This window comes from Schistocerca serialis, chromosome 8 (assembly GCF_023864345.2).
Source record: "Schistocerca serialis cubense isolate TAMUIC-IGC-003099 chromosome 8, iqSchSeri2.2, whole genome shotgun sequence".
NCBI classification, from domain to species: Eukaryota; Metazoa; Arthropoda; class Insecta; order Orthoptera; family Acrididae; genus Schistocerca; species Schistocerca serialis.
The window spans coordinates 297700867-297720501 of NC_064645.1; the positions used below are offsets into that span (position 1 = coordinate 297700867).

The 19635-nt window shown below is 41.0% G+C and overlaps 1 protein-coding gene across 1 annotated transcript in view; it reads right to left on the reverse strand.

Annotated features, from left to right (window-relative positions):
* Positions 1–9106, reverse strand: part of LOC126416267 (equilibrative nucleoside transporter 3) — a 66042-nt gene extending 56936 nt beyond the window's left edge. The window contains exons 1-5 of the mRNA XM_050083900.1: positions 8779–9106; positions 8318–8500; positions 7491–7572; positions 1849–2015; positions 17–111 (exon numbers count right to left, since the gene is read on the reverse strand). Of these exons, the coding sequence (XP_049939857.1) occupies positions 17–111; positions 1849–2015; positions 7491–7572; positions 8318–8481 (508 nt within the window). The 5' untranslated portion in view covers positions 8482–8500; positions 8779–9106. The remainder of the gene's footprint in view (positions 1–16; positions 112–1848; positions 2016–7490; positions 7573–8317; positions 8501–8778) is intronic.
* Positions 9107–19635: the final 10529 nt, after the last annotated feature.

Consider the following 19635-nt stretch of genomic DNA (forward strand, 5'->3'; position numbering starts at 1 on the left):
ACATTTAGTTACTTACAATTGTCTGTATCTATTTTTACCAGGACTGTGGTCTCAATGAACAGTAAGACAACAATCGAAACTGATCCCACCATTCGTATTTTTAATGATATCCTGCAAAGCACAAATTGTGTTTGAATACATAAATACATGAAGGAAAACAGCCAAAATCTCTGAATCTTAACAATACCAATAAACACTTAGTCCAGCAGCTTGCTTTTTCTTCTTTCATTTGGCATGCTTGTGAAATGGGACTTTCAGATAAAAGAAAAAAAAAGAGAAAGAACTATGAATTATGTACCAAGCAAGTGTAACTTTTATTTCAGAATTTGTAGATATTTGGCATTATGCAATGGTGAGGAGCTGGATTTCATATACTTGGAAACAGAAAAAAATAATAACAACAGAAGACAAGAAAAATACAAGACTAACACAATACTTTAAGACATAATATGGTGGAAACAGGAATGACTGAAGTAAAAATATGTCAGAGGTAGATGGTACGAAAAAGACTCTGAAATGAGCAGACTTTATGGCATATATGGTACTAATAAGCTTGACTGAATAGAGCAAGGGAGAGAAAGCATTAAACAAACTATAAGTATAGCATGGTGCAGAAATAATAATGGACAATAGCAAATATATAGAAAAATGTAGTTCTTACTTATAAGTTATAATAGTAACTGGTAGAAGAACTGTAATCCTGTTTACAGTCTACTAGCAATGTGTCTCTCAAAATGGGAATGAAATGTGGTTTCACATTACATTATTAGTTACTGCTTACTACTGGATGAAATCTTCAAGGCTTCCTCACAAATTATGATTTGTGACTATGTGACTATGGTCGAAGAAATTTTTCACTTCATGTTTAACCCATAATGGTACTGGACATCTTGGAGGTGCTCCTGGCATTATTGAGTCTTCTCGACTGAGGAGTCTGAAGTCTAAGAGCATCTCCAACATTGTCCATGTACTCTCTGGGCAAAACGCCAGGAACTGAAAAGTTTCTTGGATCACAGCCTTACAACCCAGACGACTCACCAGCAACTAAGACATCTGACTGTGAAAGCATTCATTATATGATATGTGGCGGTGTTTATCCGGCCTATTTTCAGATGATTACTCTTCCATTTGGTTAGAATCCAGAAAAATGGTTATACAGTAATCATATCCATGTCTGTCTTGCAAGTCACCTCTATCTCAGTTGTGTCTTCTCCCTTCTTCATTTATTTGCCTTTCATATCATTGTTATTCCTATTTATTTATTTATTGGTTCTATAGTGAAGTCAAGTCTTATAACTCTCTTCTAATTAAGCTATTGCGTTATCCTACTTTGTGACATTTGTTCTGCAGCTTATGTAACAAAACAGTACCATCAGTAAGTTGACGACTATTCCAACGAGATCCATTGGTAACTGCAACTAGTACACTCCCGTTAGCTCGTAATTTGTCTGTCGAACTTTATTTCCTAACAAGCACCACTGCAGATGTACTATGTTAACTCATTTTATTAGGTACTAAGCTTTGGATTTCTAACATTTGTAAATAACTTTGGTATTTACTTTAGTTCATAATGTTGAAGATTTATTTGCTCTCTTTGTTTAAGTTTTTAACATCCTGACACTGGTTGTTGATTTACACTGCTTGTTATGCCAAATCACTTAGCTCAAACCCTGCACCATTCTGTAGAAACGAAACTTCACTGTTTCGATATTTACCTGTATTGCAGGTTTCACTGTCAATAAGTCCAGCAATTTGTTCTAGTTTACTAATGTGTTTTTATTATTTCTTATATTTCTATATCATATACACTGGAAAATCTGCATTTGCTTGAAAATTGAGTAAACATACCTGTGACTAAGTAAGGAGTTCAACACAAGGAAGAGTGTATTGGGAACTGTTGATGCAACACTGAGGTAAGCTGTGAAACTGGCTTGCAAATCTGATTTCTGATCAATATCGAGGTCATATATCTCAAAAGAGCTCTGATTAACATCCCTCAGTTTATACATCCAGTACTGCAACAAGAATAAAATTGTAGAATTAATTCCAGACCACCAATTAATTGATTCTAACTCTGAAAAATATATAATTACATGAATATTTGTTAATATAGTTCCAATTAGTATGGCTTTTTGCAAACATAACCAAAATGTTTGCTGCATTTATAATAATTTAACTTGCTTAAATTTTAAAAAAAGTATTAAACTATACAGAAATACACTCCTGGAAATGGAAAAAAGAACACATTGACACCGGTGTGCCAGACCCACCATACTTGCTCCGGACACTGCGAGAGGGCTGTACAAGCAATGATCACACGCACGGCACAGCGGACACACCAGGAACCGCGGTGTTGGCCGTCGAATGGCACTAGCTGCGCAGCATTTGTGCACCGCCGCCGTCAGTGTCAGCCAGTTTGCCGTGGCATACGGAGCTCCATCGCAGTCTTTAACACTGGTAGCATGCCGCGACAGCGTGGACGTGAACCGTATGTGCAGTTGACGGACTTTGAGCGAGGGCGTATAGTGGGCATGCGGGAGGCCGGGTGGACGTACCGCCGAATTGCTCAACAAGTGGGGCGTGAGGTCTCCACAGTACATCGATGTTGTCGCCAGTGGTCGGCGGAAGGTGCACGTGCCCGTCGACCTGGGACCGGACCGCAGCGACGCACGGATGCACGCCAAGACCGTAGGATCCTACGCAGTGCCGTAGGGGACCGCACTGCCACTTCCCAGCAAATTAGGGACTCTGTTGCTCCTGGGGTATCTGCGAGGACCATTCGCAACCGTCTCCATGAAGCTGGGCTACGGTCCCGCACACCGTTAGGCCGTCTTCCGCTCACGCCCCAACATCGTGCAGCCCGCCTCCAGTGGTGTCGCGACAGGCGTGAATGGAGGGACGAATGGAGACGTGTCGTCTTCAGCGATGAGAGTCGCTTCTGCCTTGGTGCCAATGATGGTCGTATGCGTGTTTGGCGCCGTGCAGGTGAGTGCCACAATCAGGACTGCATACGACCGAGGCACCCAGGGCCAACACCCGGCATCATGGTGTGGGGAGCGATCTCCTACACTGGCCGTACACCACTGGTGATCGTCGAGGGGACACTGAATAGTGCACGGTACATCCAAACCGTCATCGAACCCATCGTTCTACCATTCCTAGACCGGCAAGGGAACTTGCTGTACCAACAGGACAATGCACGTCCGCATGTATCCCGTACCACCCAACGTGCTCTAGAAGGTGTAAGTCAACTAACCTGGCCAGCAAGATCTCCGGATCTGTCCCCCATTGAGCATGTTTGGGACTGGATGAAGCGTCGTCTCACGCGGTCTGCACGTCCAGCACGAACGATGGTCCAACTGAGGCGCCAGGTGGAAATGGCATGGCAAGCCGTTCCACAGGACTACATCCAGCATCTCTACGATCGTCTCCATGGGAGAATAGCAGCCTGCATTGCTGCGAAAGGTGGATATACACTGTACTAGTGCCGACATTGTGCATGCTCTGTTGCCTGTGTCTATGTGCCTGTGGTTCTGTCAGTGTGATCATGTGATGTATCTGACCCCAGGAATGTGTCAATAAAGTTTCCCCTTCCTGGGACAATGAATTCACGATGTTCTTATTTCAATTTCCAGGAGTGTATAATTAAATCAAGCTATGGAAACTCCAGGTAGAAATATCAAAAAATATAGAAAACGACAGATGGCTACTTACTGTAAGTAAGAAACGTCAAGTTGCAGACAGGAACAATTAAAAGTCACTTACATAAAGCTTTTGGCCACAGCTTTCATCAGTAAAAGAGTGAGTGAGTGAGAGACAACAATTCCCACACACAACCAGGACACCTCACGCATATACGACTGCCAACTCCAGCATCTTGGGCCAGAATGCAGCAATCACATGGGACGCAAGCAGCAATCTGGAAGAGATCTTCATAGCCTTCCAAAACACCGAGCACTTAGTCCTGTTCAAGTTCACTGATAATATCTTAATGATCTGGACTCAGGACTAAGACACACTATCTTCGTACCTTCACAACCTCAAAACTTTCTCTCCCATCCGCTTCACATGGTCCTCCTCAACAGAGTGTGCCACCTTCCCAGATGTTGACCTCCTCCTCTCCGATTGCTCTATCTGCACCTCTGTCCACGTGAAATCCACCAACAATACCTGCATTTCGACAGCTGTCATCCCTTTCACACTAAAAAATCCATTCCATTCAGTCTGGACACCTGAGGCTGGTATATCTGCAGTGACAGAAACTCCCTTGCAAAGCATGCTGAGGGTCTCACCAAGGCCTTCAAAGACAGGCTCTATCCCCCAGAGCTAGTCCGCAAACAGGTCTTCCGTGCCATTTCCCCTCACACCCCAATCCTCCCATCATCCTCAAGCACCATCTACAAAGCAGTGTCCCCTTTATCACCCAGTACCAACCAGGACAGAAACAACTGAACTACATCCTTTGCCAGGGCTTTGATTACCTATCATTATGGCCTGAAACGAGGGACATCCTACCCAAGATAGTTCCCACCCCTCCTAAAGTGGTGTTCTGTCATCCACCCAACCTCCACAACATCCTAGTCCATCCCACTGCCATTCCCTATCCCAGCCCCTTGCCACAAGGATTATATCCCTACGGAAGACCCAGGTGCAAAACCTGCCCGATTCACCCACCCATTACTTCCTATTCCACTCCTTTCACAGGTTTATCCAACTCCATCAGGGCCGATTACCAGTGAAAGCAGCCATGTCATTTAGCAGCTCTGCTGTAATCATTGTACAGCTTTTTATATTGTTATGACCACCAACTAGCTATCCACCATTACGAATGGTCACTGCCAAACTGTGGCCAAGAGCAAAGTAGACCACCCTGTGGCACAAGATACAGCTGAATATAACATAGTTGATTTCAATGGCTGCTTCACTACCCGAGCCATCTGGATGCCGCTCTCCACCACCAGTTTTTCTGAACTGTGAAAACGGGAGTTATCCTTACAACACATTCTCTGCTCCTGTAATTTTCCCGGCCTCAACCTATGGTAACATACTGTCTCCACACCCTACACCAAAAGTTTCCAGACCTGCTGTACTATCATCTCCTTCCCATTCTCATATCCCACCATGTTTATTTGCAGCCCTCTGCCAATGCATATGTCTGTCTTTCACTGCTCCTCTCCTTTTTTGCTCCTTTTTCCCCACCTCTCTGCCCCACAACCTCTCGATGCTGCTGTTGGCAGTCTAGTCCCTGGACACTCCGCCAGCCTGCATTTGTCTCTCTCTCTCTACCCATACACTACTAACCCTACTCCTCCAGATTGCTGCTTGCACCCCACGTGATGGTTGCATTCTGGCCTACGATGCTGGAGTTAGCAATTATATGTGCAGGAGGTATGCTTGGTTGTGTGTGTGAATGGTGTATGTCTCTCATTTACTGATGAAAGTCATGGCCGGAAGCTTTGTGTAAGTGTGTTTTAATTGTGCCTGTATGCAACTTGGCAACTCGACATGTCTTCCTTACGGTAAGTAGAAATCTGTCTTTTTCTACATTGGACAAATATAATTATTTTAATTCCTGAGCATTACACCAACAATCATTTCCAAGTATTTGGATATAATATGGAGCTTCTTTGGGTACAAGATCTTTCAAATTACTTACTTTCCCAATTCCTATTCTCCTACCTTACGCCAGCTGTCCTCAAAGTGGGGTGCAGAGAGTAGCAGAGGGGGCATTGGTTTTCCTTGAGATATTTATATTTTGTAAAATGTAAGAGAGAGACTTTAGGTGAAAAAATATTGCTAGATCATTATTCTCAGATCAAAGAGATATCTCTTTGATGAGATTGTAATTGGGCTGTCTTAATGAAAAAGTTGAATGCAGCAAACTGACATTTTCAAGATGATACTGACTAAATACATTTGGTGGGGAAAGAGAAGCCACTATTGCCTGTACTGATGCTGGTGTGGAACTTATTTCGGAGCCCAAATTACCAATCTTCTGCCCTCTTTTTGTACAATGTGACTGTATCTACAAATTTCCGATAGTTGGGCCTTGCTGACGCATAAAAAATAGAGCCATACTCTAGATGGAACTGAATAAAGGCTTTAGGTGGCACTTGCATCAACCTCCTTTCAGTCCTCATTGTTGAGCCAGTTTGCACTATGCACCATGACCTAATTATAAAAATAATGTGAATTTCTCAAAAGTCATGAGACTCAGTGTCAATGGTATTTTAAAAAGCTGAGTGCTCCACATGTATCACTATTGAACTGTAAGATTACTGAAAACAATTAAAATTGATACTAATTGTTCTGCATAAAAAGTAAAACACTTCTTACAGACATTATTCAGGAGGCTGAAGACTGTTACATGACTGATTGTAATTGCCAAGCTATGTTATGAGCAAAACTATTGTGTTGTTTGTGATGCAGTAAGACGTTTAATTTATTATGTGGCTTCTATTGTTAGGTATGGATATGACGACGAAATATAACAGTGCTACGCTGTGGTCAGAGATGGGGGAGGACGCATTTCCATTATTAATTCCTTTAGTTATTTGGGCTGTTCACTGAAGTGTAGTATTTGCCGCAAGAATATGAGGTGACCAGAGTTCCACTGTCACTGACATTTTTCTTAGTTGTAGGTAAGGTTTTTTGGTATCAATAGTTGTGGTTGATCTACGTAGGTCAAGGGAAATGACTATTTCAGTTTTCATAGTTGAAAGGTCAAGGGGAGTGTCCTGTAGATTTTGTTGGTGTACCAGAGTATTGTAATTTTGTCTTTTTTTGTCATTTTTGTGTGTTTTGGGATCATGGTGCCTTTTTTTCTGTTATATTTAGTTTGTCCCCACTCTAAAACTCAAATTTGTCCGCACATTAAGTGTTTGTGAAAGAAACAACATATGGCATTCAGATGGTATTTTGTTCACACTACCACCACAATATATAGCTTTCCACTGTCTTCAATAGATATAGATGAATTTGCTGAAGACGATGAATTTAAGCACAGGTATTCTATCTGTTGGTGATGTGAAAATTCGCACCAGACTGGGACTCAAATAAAGGTTTCCCACTTATTGCGAGCAGTTGCCTTGCATTCAGCTATTTGTGCATGTGCCAGGGCCCATCCAAACTTTCATGTCACACTGTATACATCCCCATACGACAGTCTCTTACTTTCACAAATATACTACAGGGACATAGACAGAGTGATATATAGAGGTTTATGTTGGTCCTGGAGGCGTACATGGATAGCCTAATGGTAAGGCGACCACTCATGATAAGTGGGAAATCCATGTTCGAGTCCTGGTCCAGCACAAATATATGCCACCAACAGGTAGAACATATGTACCTAACACAGCTGCAGCCAAGTTTTTGCCTTTAGTAAATTCATTTCGATTTAATTTCAAACAGCTGTCAATCATCATCAATGCAAATCTCGAAATAGTTCTAATTTTTAATAATTGGAAAAAGAAGAAAATTTGCAGACTCACATCATCTGCTGTAATGAAGAAACACCACGGAAGCAAAGTAGTCATTCCCAAGAGGTAAAATATAACATAAGCTAGGTTAAACCTGTAAGAAAACAAAACAAATATCATACTTCTACAAAATGTGCTGCAGTTCACTCAGTCTAAATACTGTAAGTGAGAAATCAAATATGTTCTATTGCAGAATTTTGAAGGACCACACGAAACTGATAGCTCTACTTTTTCAATTCACAGCATTTCATATGGCAAATACTAACTTTGTTATAGTTTAGAAAATAAGGCATGCAGGTAAAGTACTACAAACAGAGTTACAACCCTAAGAGGAATTTAAACTTTGATACTCAAAATTTTGAAACTGCATGCAAAGTCATGTCACTGCAGTGATAAAACTGAGGCTAGGCAGACATAAATGTAACTGGGAAAACTTGGTTGGCTTCAAGTTCAGCCCTTTTCTTAAACACCTGATGCCCTACCACATGACAAAACCAACTTTTCATTCATTACTCTGTGATCTTCCTATAGTGGTATTTATGAAACAGAATTGTCATATCTGTGCATCCCGTTTAAGATACAAGTAACAGGTGTATATGGCTATGATTCCCCACTTGTGCTCCTCCCCCCCCCCCCCCCCCTCACACCCGACCCGCCGATAACTGAAATTTACCTCTGTGAGGTGAAATAAGTATCTAATGAGTTTGATATTTGGAAAGCTTTTAGGATTATGGTTTGTATCAAATATGAAATCAATCGATGCTGGATAACATTATATTTGGCGTCTATTAAAAAAAAACAGAGGAACATGAATGAGAGATTTCACATAATTATTTTACCTGTCACACGGTTCCCTGACTTTAAACAGAGGTTTGACATCATCTGTGACGACAACATGGTCATCATCTTCAGCAGGATGATTTTTCGTTGCTGCTCCATCATCAAAATCACTCTCACTTTCACTCTGTTGAAGGAGTGGCCTGGTATTGACTGAGTACTCCATATTCCAAAACTTGAATTACCTGTGGAGTAGGACGACATAGGTGGATGAAAAAATTAAAAAGCCCATCCAATAAATAAAAGTCAGAGGAGTCCCTTCCACCGCTTTTCCTTGTTTCTATTTATTATTGGTCCTTCCTTCATTCTGATAAACAATACAAGCATGAAATATTTGGTACTGAACAACAGATGAGGAACAATAACACCAAGCTGCTGGTACATCTGGAAAATTGTTGCCTAATTACAATGCGACACTATTCTAATCCCTCCGAAGAAAAGGACGATACACTTATATACTCACACCCTTTTTGAAAAGTCAGCGCGTTCTTACTGAAGCCACAGCAATTTACGAATCTGGTTTTAAACACAATGCAGATTTGTTAGTCTTCTTGGCGTTGACTGAGACGTGTTTTCACTTAGCGACTGTACGAAAATAATACGGCCAGTCTTTCGCGTAATTCCACTTCAACACAATATGTTGCATTTATGAAATAACAAAGACGGGCAGCATGTTACTCTGCCATGAGTCACCAGTCACTACATCATCCGAATGTTACTCACAACACACTACCTATACCATTGTCACCGACGAGCGTCAGCAAGCGCACCGTACTCGTAGTTGACACTTGCCGCTGTCAATAGCACAAGCATTACAATATCTCTGCCAAAGATAAGACATTAACACAACTATTGTTTAGTACCGAATACAATCGGGAGATCGCAGCAAATACACAACAAAAGAATCGATAATGTGGTTTGGCGCTCCCAGTCAAAAGAGAACAGTTGGATTGATAATCACATATAAAGTAGATCACAGGTGAGGAGTTTGTTATGTTCTAGATATAATTTACAGCTATTTAACCTGCATGATGATTAAATGTGCTGTTCAAATAATTTTTTAAATCTATTTATTAATCTATTCCTGAGGACTAGTAAGAAATCTATGTTCTCATGAGTAATTTAAAACTCCGTGTGGGCTTTATTTAAAAAAAAGAAACATAGTTGTATGTAGTACGATGCTAAATAAGGTGCACATGATAAAAGAAAACAATTCCATTATACAGGGGCATTGAAAATAGATTCTCAGTTACGTGTAATAAGTGAATAGTCCTATTTAGAACCACGTGCTTAACGTTGAGTCTGATTTATACAATTAGTATTACAAATGATTCAGTGAATCAGATCCCCCTATGAACAGCATTCAAATGAAACAAAAATTCCTTTCTGATGTTTCGGTCTTACTTTTAAACATGTTAGTGAACCAATTAAAGTAACGTAAAAATAAATAAAAAACTTGCTAATTAAAAATAAAATACTAAATCTGGAAGGCTTTCAAAGCAGAAGAAATAAAAAATCGGGAACAACATGGACAGAAGGAAGGAAGATACTTCATGGGGAAAAAATGAGGGAATACTGGAAAAATAGGAAACAACAACAAAGGAAGAAGAGGAACTGAAGTTGTTAACGTGATCCTAGTTTGTCAATACGACTTCAAAAAAAACTGGATGATGATACAGCGACATTGTATGGAAAACAATATTGTATTATTTTGTATATGGCACCACTTCTAAGAGACTGAACTGAGCCTTTCTTCACCCACTTCTATGTTATTATTTCACATTTTCCAACTGAGTTATTTTTATATATAATATTCGTAGACAACACAAGAGTTTAAAAGCAGGAAAAACAAATGTCCCATCAAGGAGTTGAAATCATATTTCAGGTACATTTCCATGGAGAATACTCATGGCTTGTATAAAGAAAAAAGTAGAAAAGCCATCATCAATTGCTGTTGATAGAACTTGACTTATTTGTCAGCAAAGACATGGAGTAAACTGCGAAGTGCTGTGCAAATGCTGAGTTAAAGCGTGAACATACAAAACATTTGTCATCACTAACCATTCGCCATTTGAAAGCAAGTAGCTATAACACAAGGAATATGAATGGTCTTCACTAACTATGAGTTCACCCTATTCTAGAAGCCCAAGAGGTATTTTGTGCGCCATAATTATATTTGACAACTTCACCAAAGTTAATCGTGACAATAAGCAATAATTTCAACTTCATATAGGCCCTAAGTAAAAATATTAAACGGAACTTGCACTTAGTACAACATAAAACTAGTACAAACTACTCATGTAAACTGTTAGTATGTGGCCATATATTACCTTATAAAATATATCAGTTTTTTTAACAGCTGGCATAATCCAAACAATAGCAAGATAGCTTGAATATGATCCAAATAATTTGAAAGTGACTAATAACTATATCAAGGAAATTCTCTTGCTTAATATTCGTCAGTTGGCTTCTTAATGACACATAAGTGCATGCAATCTAGTTGCCAGAACTCTTCTAGATACGTGTTTTGTAGTGGTGTCATGTTTAAGATACCTTCCTTATATATTATTTGCAGTGCGAATGTTGTCAGACATAAGTGATAAAAAATAACAAAAAAGTTAGAGTATATTGCTCACTTTCATTCTGTAATATCAGGCACAATCATATTTTTGGGTAAATCACCAAACCAAACTAAAATTTTTGGGCTCTGAAAGTGGGTAATATAAATTATTTGTTGTGTGAATTCAACAATGTCTGTCAGAGGCCTATTCAAGGAACTGGATACAATAACTTTAGCTTCACAGTACACTTACTTCTTAAAATTTGTCATTAACTTTTGCTTCCCAATACATTTATTCCTTGAAATTTGTCATAAATTGTACATATCTTATTAAAACCAATAACCCAGTTCACTGAATCAGTATTAAAGCCGTCTACATGAATATTTGAAGCCACTTTCCTTATTGCAGAAAGGTGTCCATTATTCAGAAACACACATTTTCAGTGATGTACCAACAGCTATTAAATGTTACGCTACTAATAAACTAGGCTACAATTTAAGAATACGCAGAAGGACTTAAAGGTGGCCAACTCCTTCTATTCCATGGATGAATTTCTTAGTAGAACCAAGTCATATATATAGTAATGCAGTCTGTGTGATTAAGGCTCATAATCTGATTTCTGTTTGATAGTGCATCACCACAATAATGTAAGAGTTATTGTGTGCACTTCTGTGTATATAAATTTACACATTTGTGAAAACATTAATACAACAACATGTCAGATTTTTACCAAATCCATATACTTCAGAAGTGATCACTTAGAATCTCCAAAAGGAACATTACCCCACTCTTCTCTTGTACATATAAATTATTTATTTTTATTATTATGACTTTTGTGCATCGTTGAGGACCTTCTCTGTACAGATCTACAAAATGAATAGCATACCTACTTATGTAAAAGTTAGTCTCCTGGATGATACATTATGAGATGACAAACATCTGGCAGTAGATACGGTTTTTCCACCAACAAAATGGTCAAAGGAAACGGTTAGTGACACATTCAGTAACTGGCTGGTAGACAACAGAACAAAAATTCCTCCTCATGAGTAAGCAACAAACGTTAAACTTGTTTGGTAATATATTCATTTTGGAAACACATATAGCACGGAACAACTCTGAAAGTTTCTGAAATGACAGAAAAGTATGTTGCAAATCAAGTGGACCTGATGTCCCATTATTCTAGAGAAATATATGTCAAAAAACTACAATTAAGACATCCAAAAACTGCTTGCAATATGATAAACAATTTACTGATTTTTAGCAAGCAGTTTAGGATTAAAAATATTTCCACATTTATGATCAAAAAAGATAAGCTAAAAGAAAACTGAGAAACTTTGTCAAGTTATAAACACATCACTGGTTGTGATACACATGTGACTTCCCTTGAATGCGGTGCAAGATTACAGTGAGAAACCTTCTGAATATTAACCCTTTTAGTATGACAGGTAATATCATGACAGATTAGAAGAACTGAAACAAATTTAAAAAAGGAAACAGAGAAACATAAATTTAGTAGCAAATTTATTATACTGTACCAGACAATTAGAGGATTTAAAACTAAGTGAATGATTGTGTATTATAGTTAAATCAACTACAAAACTCAGAAACAGTTATGGATTAATCTGATACATATAAAAGATTGTAATGCATTATCAGCTTATAAGCACGGGAAAAATATGGAAACGACAGGCATTTATTTCTAGGTATTTATTTATTTGTCCCTATGAGCCTCTTTTTCAGTAAATATATCACACACAATATGTTTTGGATAGAAAATCTTTTTTCCTGTTAGTTTTACAACTTATAAATAGATATCATTACATTTCTGTAACAATGAAAAGATAATAAATTTGAGTCAATGCTGTACATCTTCAATGGGTTGTTACAATTAAAAGTATAAATTACATATTTTCATGTGTAGCTACAGAGATACTGAACATTAACAATTTTGCATTATGCTGAGTGTCACAGATTTTTTTGATAATGTGTGGTTCAAATAGTAAGTTTATAAGTTTTGCTCAATGTGGTACTGGAATGACCTCCACTTCAATCACTGACAATTTTGTATTTAGTAAAAAAGTATTTTTTCTACATTGTACTTTTTTTGACATGCATAACTACTTCAAATCCATAAACACAGGGAAAGGGAAGTCTTTCAGATATTAAAAAAGTGGTTTTCATGATTTTCTGCTAATTGTTTGTTTCATTATTCTTATAATTGCACTTTGTTTCCTGAAAACTGTTTTGGTTTCATGTACAGTTCCCCAGAAAATGATACTGTACATCAGTAATGAAATGACATGAGCAAAGTATATGACCTTAACTGTTTCCACACTAGTGTTATTGTACAGGGTTTTTAAAAACATAGCTAATTTTTTCTAGTTTTGAATTTAGGGGTATGATGTAAGAATTAAGAAATGAAGATGTTATTGAATATGAATCCCAAGGAATTTAGTTTCAATCAGAGTACTAATGTTTTGGCTATTCGTAAATGTTATGGTTTGTACTACATTTTATTTGGATTTATATGAAATTAATGATTCTACTTGCTAGGGATTTATTGTTAGTCTGTTTCTGATAATCTACTCAGACACGTCTTTTCTGATATCTACATCTACATCTACATCTACATTGATACTCCACAAGCCACCCAACGGTGTGTGGCGGAGGGCACTTTACGTGCCACTGTCATTACCTCCCTTTCCTGTTCCAGTCGCGTATGGTTCGCGGGAAGAACGACTGTCTGAAAGCCTCCGTGCGCGCTCTAATCTCCCTAATTTTACATTCGTGATCTCCTCGGGAGGTATAAGTAGGGGGAAGCAATATATTCGATACCTCATCCAGAAACGCACCCTCTCGAAACCTGGCGAGCAAGCTACACCGCGATGCAGAGCGCCTCTCTTGCAGAGTCTGCCACTTGAGTTTATTAAACATCTCCGTAACGCTATCACGGTTACCAAATAACCCGGTGACGAAACGCGCCGCTCTTCTTTGGATCTTCTCTATCTCCTCCGTCAACCCGACCTGGTACGCATCCCACACTGATGAGCAATACTCAAGTATAGGTCGAACGAGTGTTTTGTAAGCCACCTCCTTTGTTGATGGACTACATTTTCTAAGCACTCTCCCAATGAATCTCAACCTGGTACCCGCCTTACCAACAATTAATTTTATATGATCATTCCACTTCAAATCGTTCTGCACGCATACTCCCAGATATTTTACAGACGTAACTGCTACCAGTGTTTGTTCCACTATCATATAATCATACAATAAAGGATCCTTCTTTCTATGTATTCGCAATACATTACATTTGTCTATGTTAAGGGTCAGTTGCCACTCCCTGCACCAAGTGCCTATCCACTGCAGATCTTCCTGCATTTCGCTACAATTTTCTAATGCTGCAACTTCTCTGTATACTACAGCATCATCCGCGAAAAGCCGCATGGAACTTCCGACACTATCTACTAAGTCATTTATATATATTGTGAAAAGCAATGGTCCCATAACACTCCCCTGTGGCACGCCAGAGGTTACTTTAACGTCTGTAGACGTCTCTCCATTGATAACAACATGCTGTGTTCTGTTTGCTAAAAACTCTTCAATCCAGCCACACAGCTGGTCTGATATTCCGTAGGCTCTTACTTTGTTTATCAGGCGACAGTGCGGAACTGTATCGAACGCCTTCCGGAAGTCAAGAAAAATAGCATCTACCTGGGAGCCTGTATCTAATATTTTCTGGGTCTCATGAACAAATAAGGCGAGTTGGGTCTCACACGATCGCTGTTTCCGGAATCCATGTTGATTCCTACATAGTAGATTCTGGGTTTCCAGAAATGACATGATACGCAAGCAAAAAACATGTTCTAAAATTCTACAACAGATCGACGTAAGAGATATAGGTCTATAGTTTTGCGCATCTGCTCGACGACCCTTCTTGAAGACTGGGACTATCTGTGCTCTTTTCCAATCATTTGGAACCCTCCGTTCCTCTAGAGACTTGCGGTACACGGCTGTTAGAAGGGGGGCAAGTTCTTTCGCATACTCTCTGTAGAATCGAATTGGTATCCCGTCAGGTCGAGTGGACTTTCCTCTATTGAGTGATTCCAGTTGATTTTCTATTCCTTGGACACTTATTTCGATGTCAGCCATTTTTTTCGTTTGTGCGAGGATTTAGAGAAGGAACTGCAGTGCGGTCTTCCTCTGTGAAACAGCTTTGGAAAAATGTGTTTAGTATTTCAGCTTTACACGTGTCATCCTCTGTTTCAATGCCATCATCATCCCGTAGTGTCTGGATATTCTGTTTCGAGCCACTTACTGATTTAACGTAAGACCAGAACTTCCTAGGATTTTCTGTCAAGTCGGTACATAGAATTTTACTTTCGAATTCAATGAACGCTTCACGTATAGCCCTCCTTACGCTAACTTTGACATCGTTTAGCTTCTGTTTGTCTGAGAGGTTTTGGCTGCGTTTAAACTTGGAGTGGAGCTCTCTTTGCTTTCGCAGTAGTTTCCTAACTTTGTTGTTGTACCACAGTGGGTTTTTCCCGTCCCTCACAGTTTTACTCGGCACTTACCTGTCTAAAACGCATTTTACGATTGCCTTGAACTTTTTCCATAAACACTCAACATTGTCAGTGTCGGAACAGAAATTTTCGTTTTGATCTGTTAGGTAGTCTGAAATCTGCCTTCTATTACTCTTGCTAAACAAATAAACCTTCCTCCCTTTTTTTATATTCCTATTAACTTCCATATTCAGGGATGCTGCAACGGCCTTATGATCACTGATTCCCTGTTCTGTACATACAGAGTCGAAAAGTTCGGGTCTGTTTGTTATCAGTAGGTCCAAGATGTTATCTCCACAAGTCGGTTCTCTGTTTAATTGCTCGAGGTAATTTTTGGATAGTGCACTCAGTATAATGTCACTCGATGCTCTGTCCCTACCACCCGTCCTAAACATCTGAGTGTCCCAGTCTATATCTGGTAAATTGAAATCTCCACCTAAGACTATAACATGCTGAGAAAATTTATGTGAAATGTATTCCAAATTTTCTCTCAGTTGTTCTGCCACTAATGCTGCTGAGTCGGGAGGTCGGTAAAAGGAGCCAATTATTAACCTAGTTCGGTTGTTTAGTGTAACCTCCACCCATAATAATTCACAGGAACTATCCACTTCTACTTCACTACAGGATAAACTACTACCAACAGCGACGAACACTCCACCACCGGTTGCATGCAATCTATCCTTTCTAAACACCGTCTGTACCTTTGTAAAAATTTCGGCAGAATTTATCTCTGGCTTAAGCCAGCTTTCTGTACCTATAACGATTTCAGCTTCGGTGCTTTCTATCAGCGCTTGAAGTTCCGGTACTTTACCAACGCAGCTTCGACAGTTGACAATTACAATACCGATTGCTGCTTGGTCCCCGCATGTCCTGACTTTGCCCCGCACCCGTTGAGGCTGTTGCCCTTTCTGTACTTGCCCAAGGCCATCTAACCTAAAAAACCGCCCAGCCCACGCCACACAACCCCTGCTACCCGTGTAGCCGCTTGTTGCGTGTAGTGGACTCCTGACCTATCCAGCGGAACCCGAAACCCCACCACCCTATGGCGCAAGTCGAGGAATCTGCAGCCCACACGGTCGCAGAACCGTCTCAGCCTCTGATTCAGACCCTCCACTCGGCTCTGTACCAAAGGTCCGCAGTCAGTCCTGTCGACGATGCTGCAGATGGTGAGCTCTGCTTTCATCCCGCTAGGGAGACTGGCAGTCTTCACCAAATCAGATAGCCGCCGGAAGCCAGAGAGGATTTCTTCCGATCCATAGCGACACACATCATTGGTGCCGACATGAGCGACCACCTGCAGATGGGTGCACCCTGTACCCTTCATAGCATCTGGAAGGACCCTTTCCACATCTGGAATGACTCCCCCCAGTATGCACACGGAGAGCACATTGGTTTTCTTCCCCTCTCTTGCTGCCATATCTGTTTCAGATTCAGTAAGATCCTCTTCGTTTTCCATTTGATCAATAGACTGGTGTTATCTGAAAACAGAACTGGTTCCGAATTACTGAGTGTAACAGGAAGTCAGTTGTGTATACAAGAAAAAGGACCTGAAATTGAACTGTTGGAACACCGTGGTTTGGAACACATGGTTTTGAATGACAAACCTAGAGTTCATATCATTCCACATACTTAATATTTCTGTTACTTGTAAGCAACATTGAGAACATAATTTATCCAGTCATTTGACAGGCCTCTTACACCACAAAATTCAAGCTTTCTGAGGAGTACAAAATGATTTGGTACATCGAATAGTTTTATAAAGACTAAGAATGACACTGAGATTTTTGTGTGATTGCCACCTGCATTCAGGACACAGTTTATCACGCTGAAAGTATCTGTTCCAGTTGAGTGCTACAACCTTAAGCCATGTTGTCAAAGAATATAGTCAGCTAAGGAAGGAACACTTTTTCAATAATTTTTGAGAAAACAGACAGTAGTGAACCAGGCCTGTGGTTACTCAAGTACAGCTGATCACATTTTTTAATTTGGGGTGCTATGTTTGCTATTTTTTAGCTGCTTCAGGAAAACGTAAGATAATAACTATGAATTATAGATGTACAACACAGTAGGAAGCATGTGCGTTGCTGATCTTTTTGCAATATAATCCAGTATATCATCACTACTACACTCCTGGAAATGGAAAAAAGAACACATTGACACCGGTGTGTCAGACCCACCATACTTGCTCCGGACACTGCGAGAGGGCTGTACAAGCAATGATCACACGCACGGCACAGCGGACACACCAGGAACCGCGGTGTTGGCCGTCGAATGGCGCTAGCTGCGCAGCATTTGTGCACCGCCGCCGTCAGTGTCAGCCAGTTTGCCGTGGCATACGGAGCTCCATCGCAGTCTTTAACACTGGTAGCATGCCGCGACAGCGTGGACGTGAACCGTATGTGCAGTTGACGGACTTTGAGCGAGGGCGTATAGTGGGCATGCGGGAGGCCGGGTGGACGTACCGCCGAATTGCTCAACACGTGGGGCGTGAGGTCTCCACAGTACATCGATGTTGTCGCCAGTGGTCGGCGGAAGGTGCACGTGCCCGTCGACCTGGGACCGGACCGCAGCGACGCACGGATGCACGCCAACACCGTAGGATCCTACGCAGTGCCGTAGGGGACCGCACCGCCACTTCCCAGCAAATTAGGGACACTGTTGCTCCTGGGGTATCGGCGAGGACCATTCGCAACCGTCTCCATGAAGCTGGGCTACGGTCCCGCACACCGTTAGGCCGTCTTCCGCTCACGCCCCAACATCGTGCAGCCCGCCTCCAGTGGTGTCGCGACAGGCGTGAATGGAGGGACGAATGGAGACGTGTCGTCTTCAGCGATGAGAGTCGCTTCTGCCTTGGTGCCAATGATGGTCGTATGCGTGTTTGGCGCCGTGCAGGTGAGCGCCACAATCAGGACTGCATACGACCGAGGCACACAGGGCCAACACCCGGCATCATGGTGTGGGGAGCGATCTCCTACACTGGCCGTACACCACTGGTGATCGTCGAGGGGACACTGAATAGTGCACGGTACATCCAAACCGTCATCGAACCCATCGTTCTACCATTCCTAGACCGGCAAGGGAACTTGCTGTTCCAACAGGACAATGCGCGTCCGCATGTATCCCGTGCCACCCAACGTGCTCTAGAAGGTGTAAGTCAACTACCCTGGCCAGCAAGATCTCCGTATCTGTCCCCCATTGAGCATGTTTGGGACTGGATGAAGCGTCGTCTCACGCGGTCTGCACGTCCAGCACTAACGCTGGTCCAACTGAGGCCCCAGGTGGAAATGGCATGGCAAGCCGCTCCACAGGACTACATCCAGCATCTCTACGATCGTCTCCATGGGAGAATAGCAGCCTGCATTGCTGCGAAAGGTGGATATACACTGTACTAGTGCCGACATTGTGCATGCTCTGTTTCCTGTGTCTATGTGCATGTGGTTCTGTCAGTGTGATCATGTGATGTATCTGACCCCAGGAATGTGTCAATAAAGTTTCCCCTTCCTGGGACAATGAATTCACGATGTTCTTATTTCAATTTCCAGGAGTGTAGATTAATGTTTACTCTTCAGCGAATTAATGCCATTTAGAAGTTCGGTTGGCCATACTGGACTGAGAAACATGGATAGTGTGGTGTCACCTTAAGGCACTATACTTGCTAGGTTGTAGGCTTCAAATTGGCCAAAGTCCTTCAATACACATTGGATCTGCGAGTCACCACTGTCGACGCTAGCAGATCGAGTGCTGCCACTCGGCTGGTCTTACGAGACGAGCTAGGGCACTGGCCAGTTCTACAGCCTACTTTAATAGGAATGGTTAATGTGTTATAGCTTCAGAGATCTCATTTGCAGAGACACTACTTAGCATAGCCTTCAGTTAAGTCAGTAGCTACGACCTAGCCAGGTGCCCCATACAGTTTATGCATTGACAATTGACATATGTATGAAGCAATTAGAATTGTAAAGAAGTATTCGCAGTTCAGTCTATAACTGCACTTGTAAATATTATTTTACAAAGTCAAGATCGACATTCACCGCTGATGCTGAATTAAAGCTAAGATTTTAATTGTAGTCCTGTCTACTAACTTTCTAATCACCTAAGATGTTCCAGATACATCCCATCAAGTATAGTTCATTCATCCTCACGTCAGCCTACGTGATCAATGCATGCATTTAATGCCACATCTTGTAATCAGAC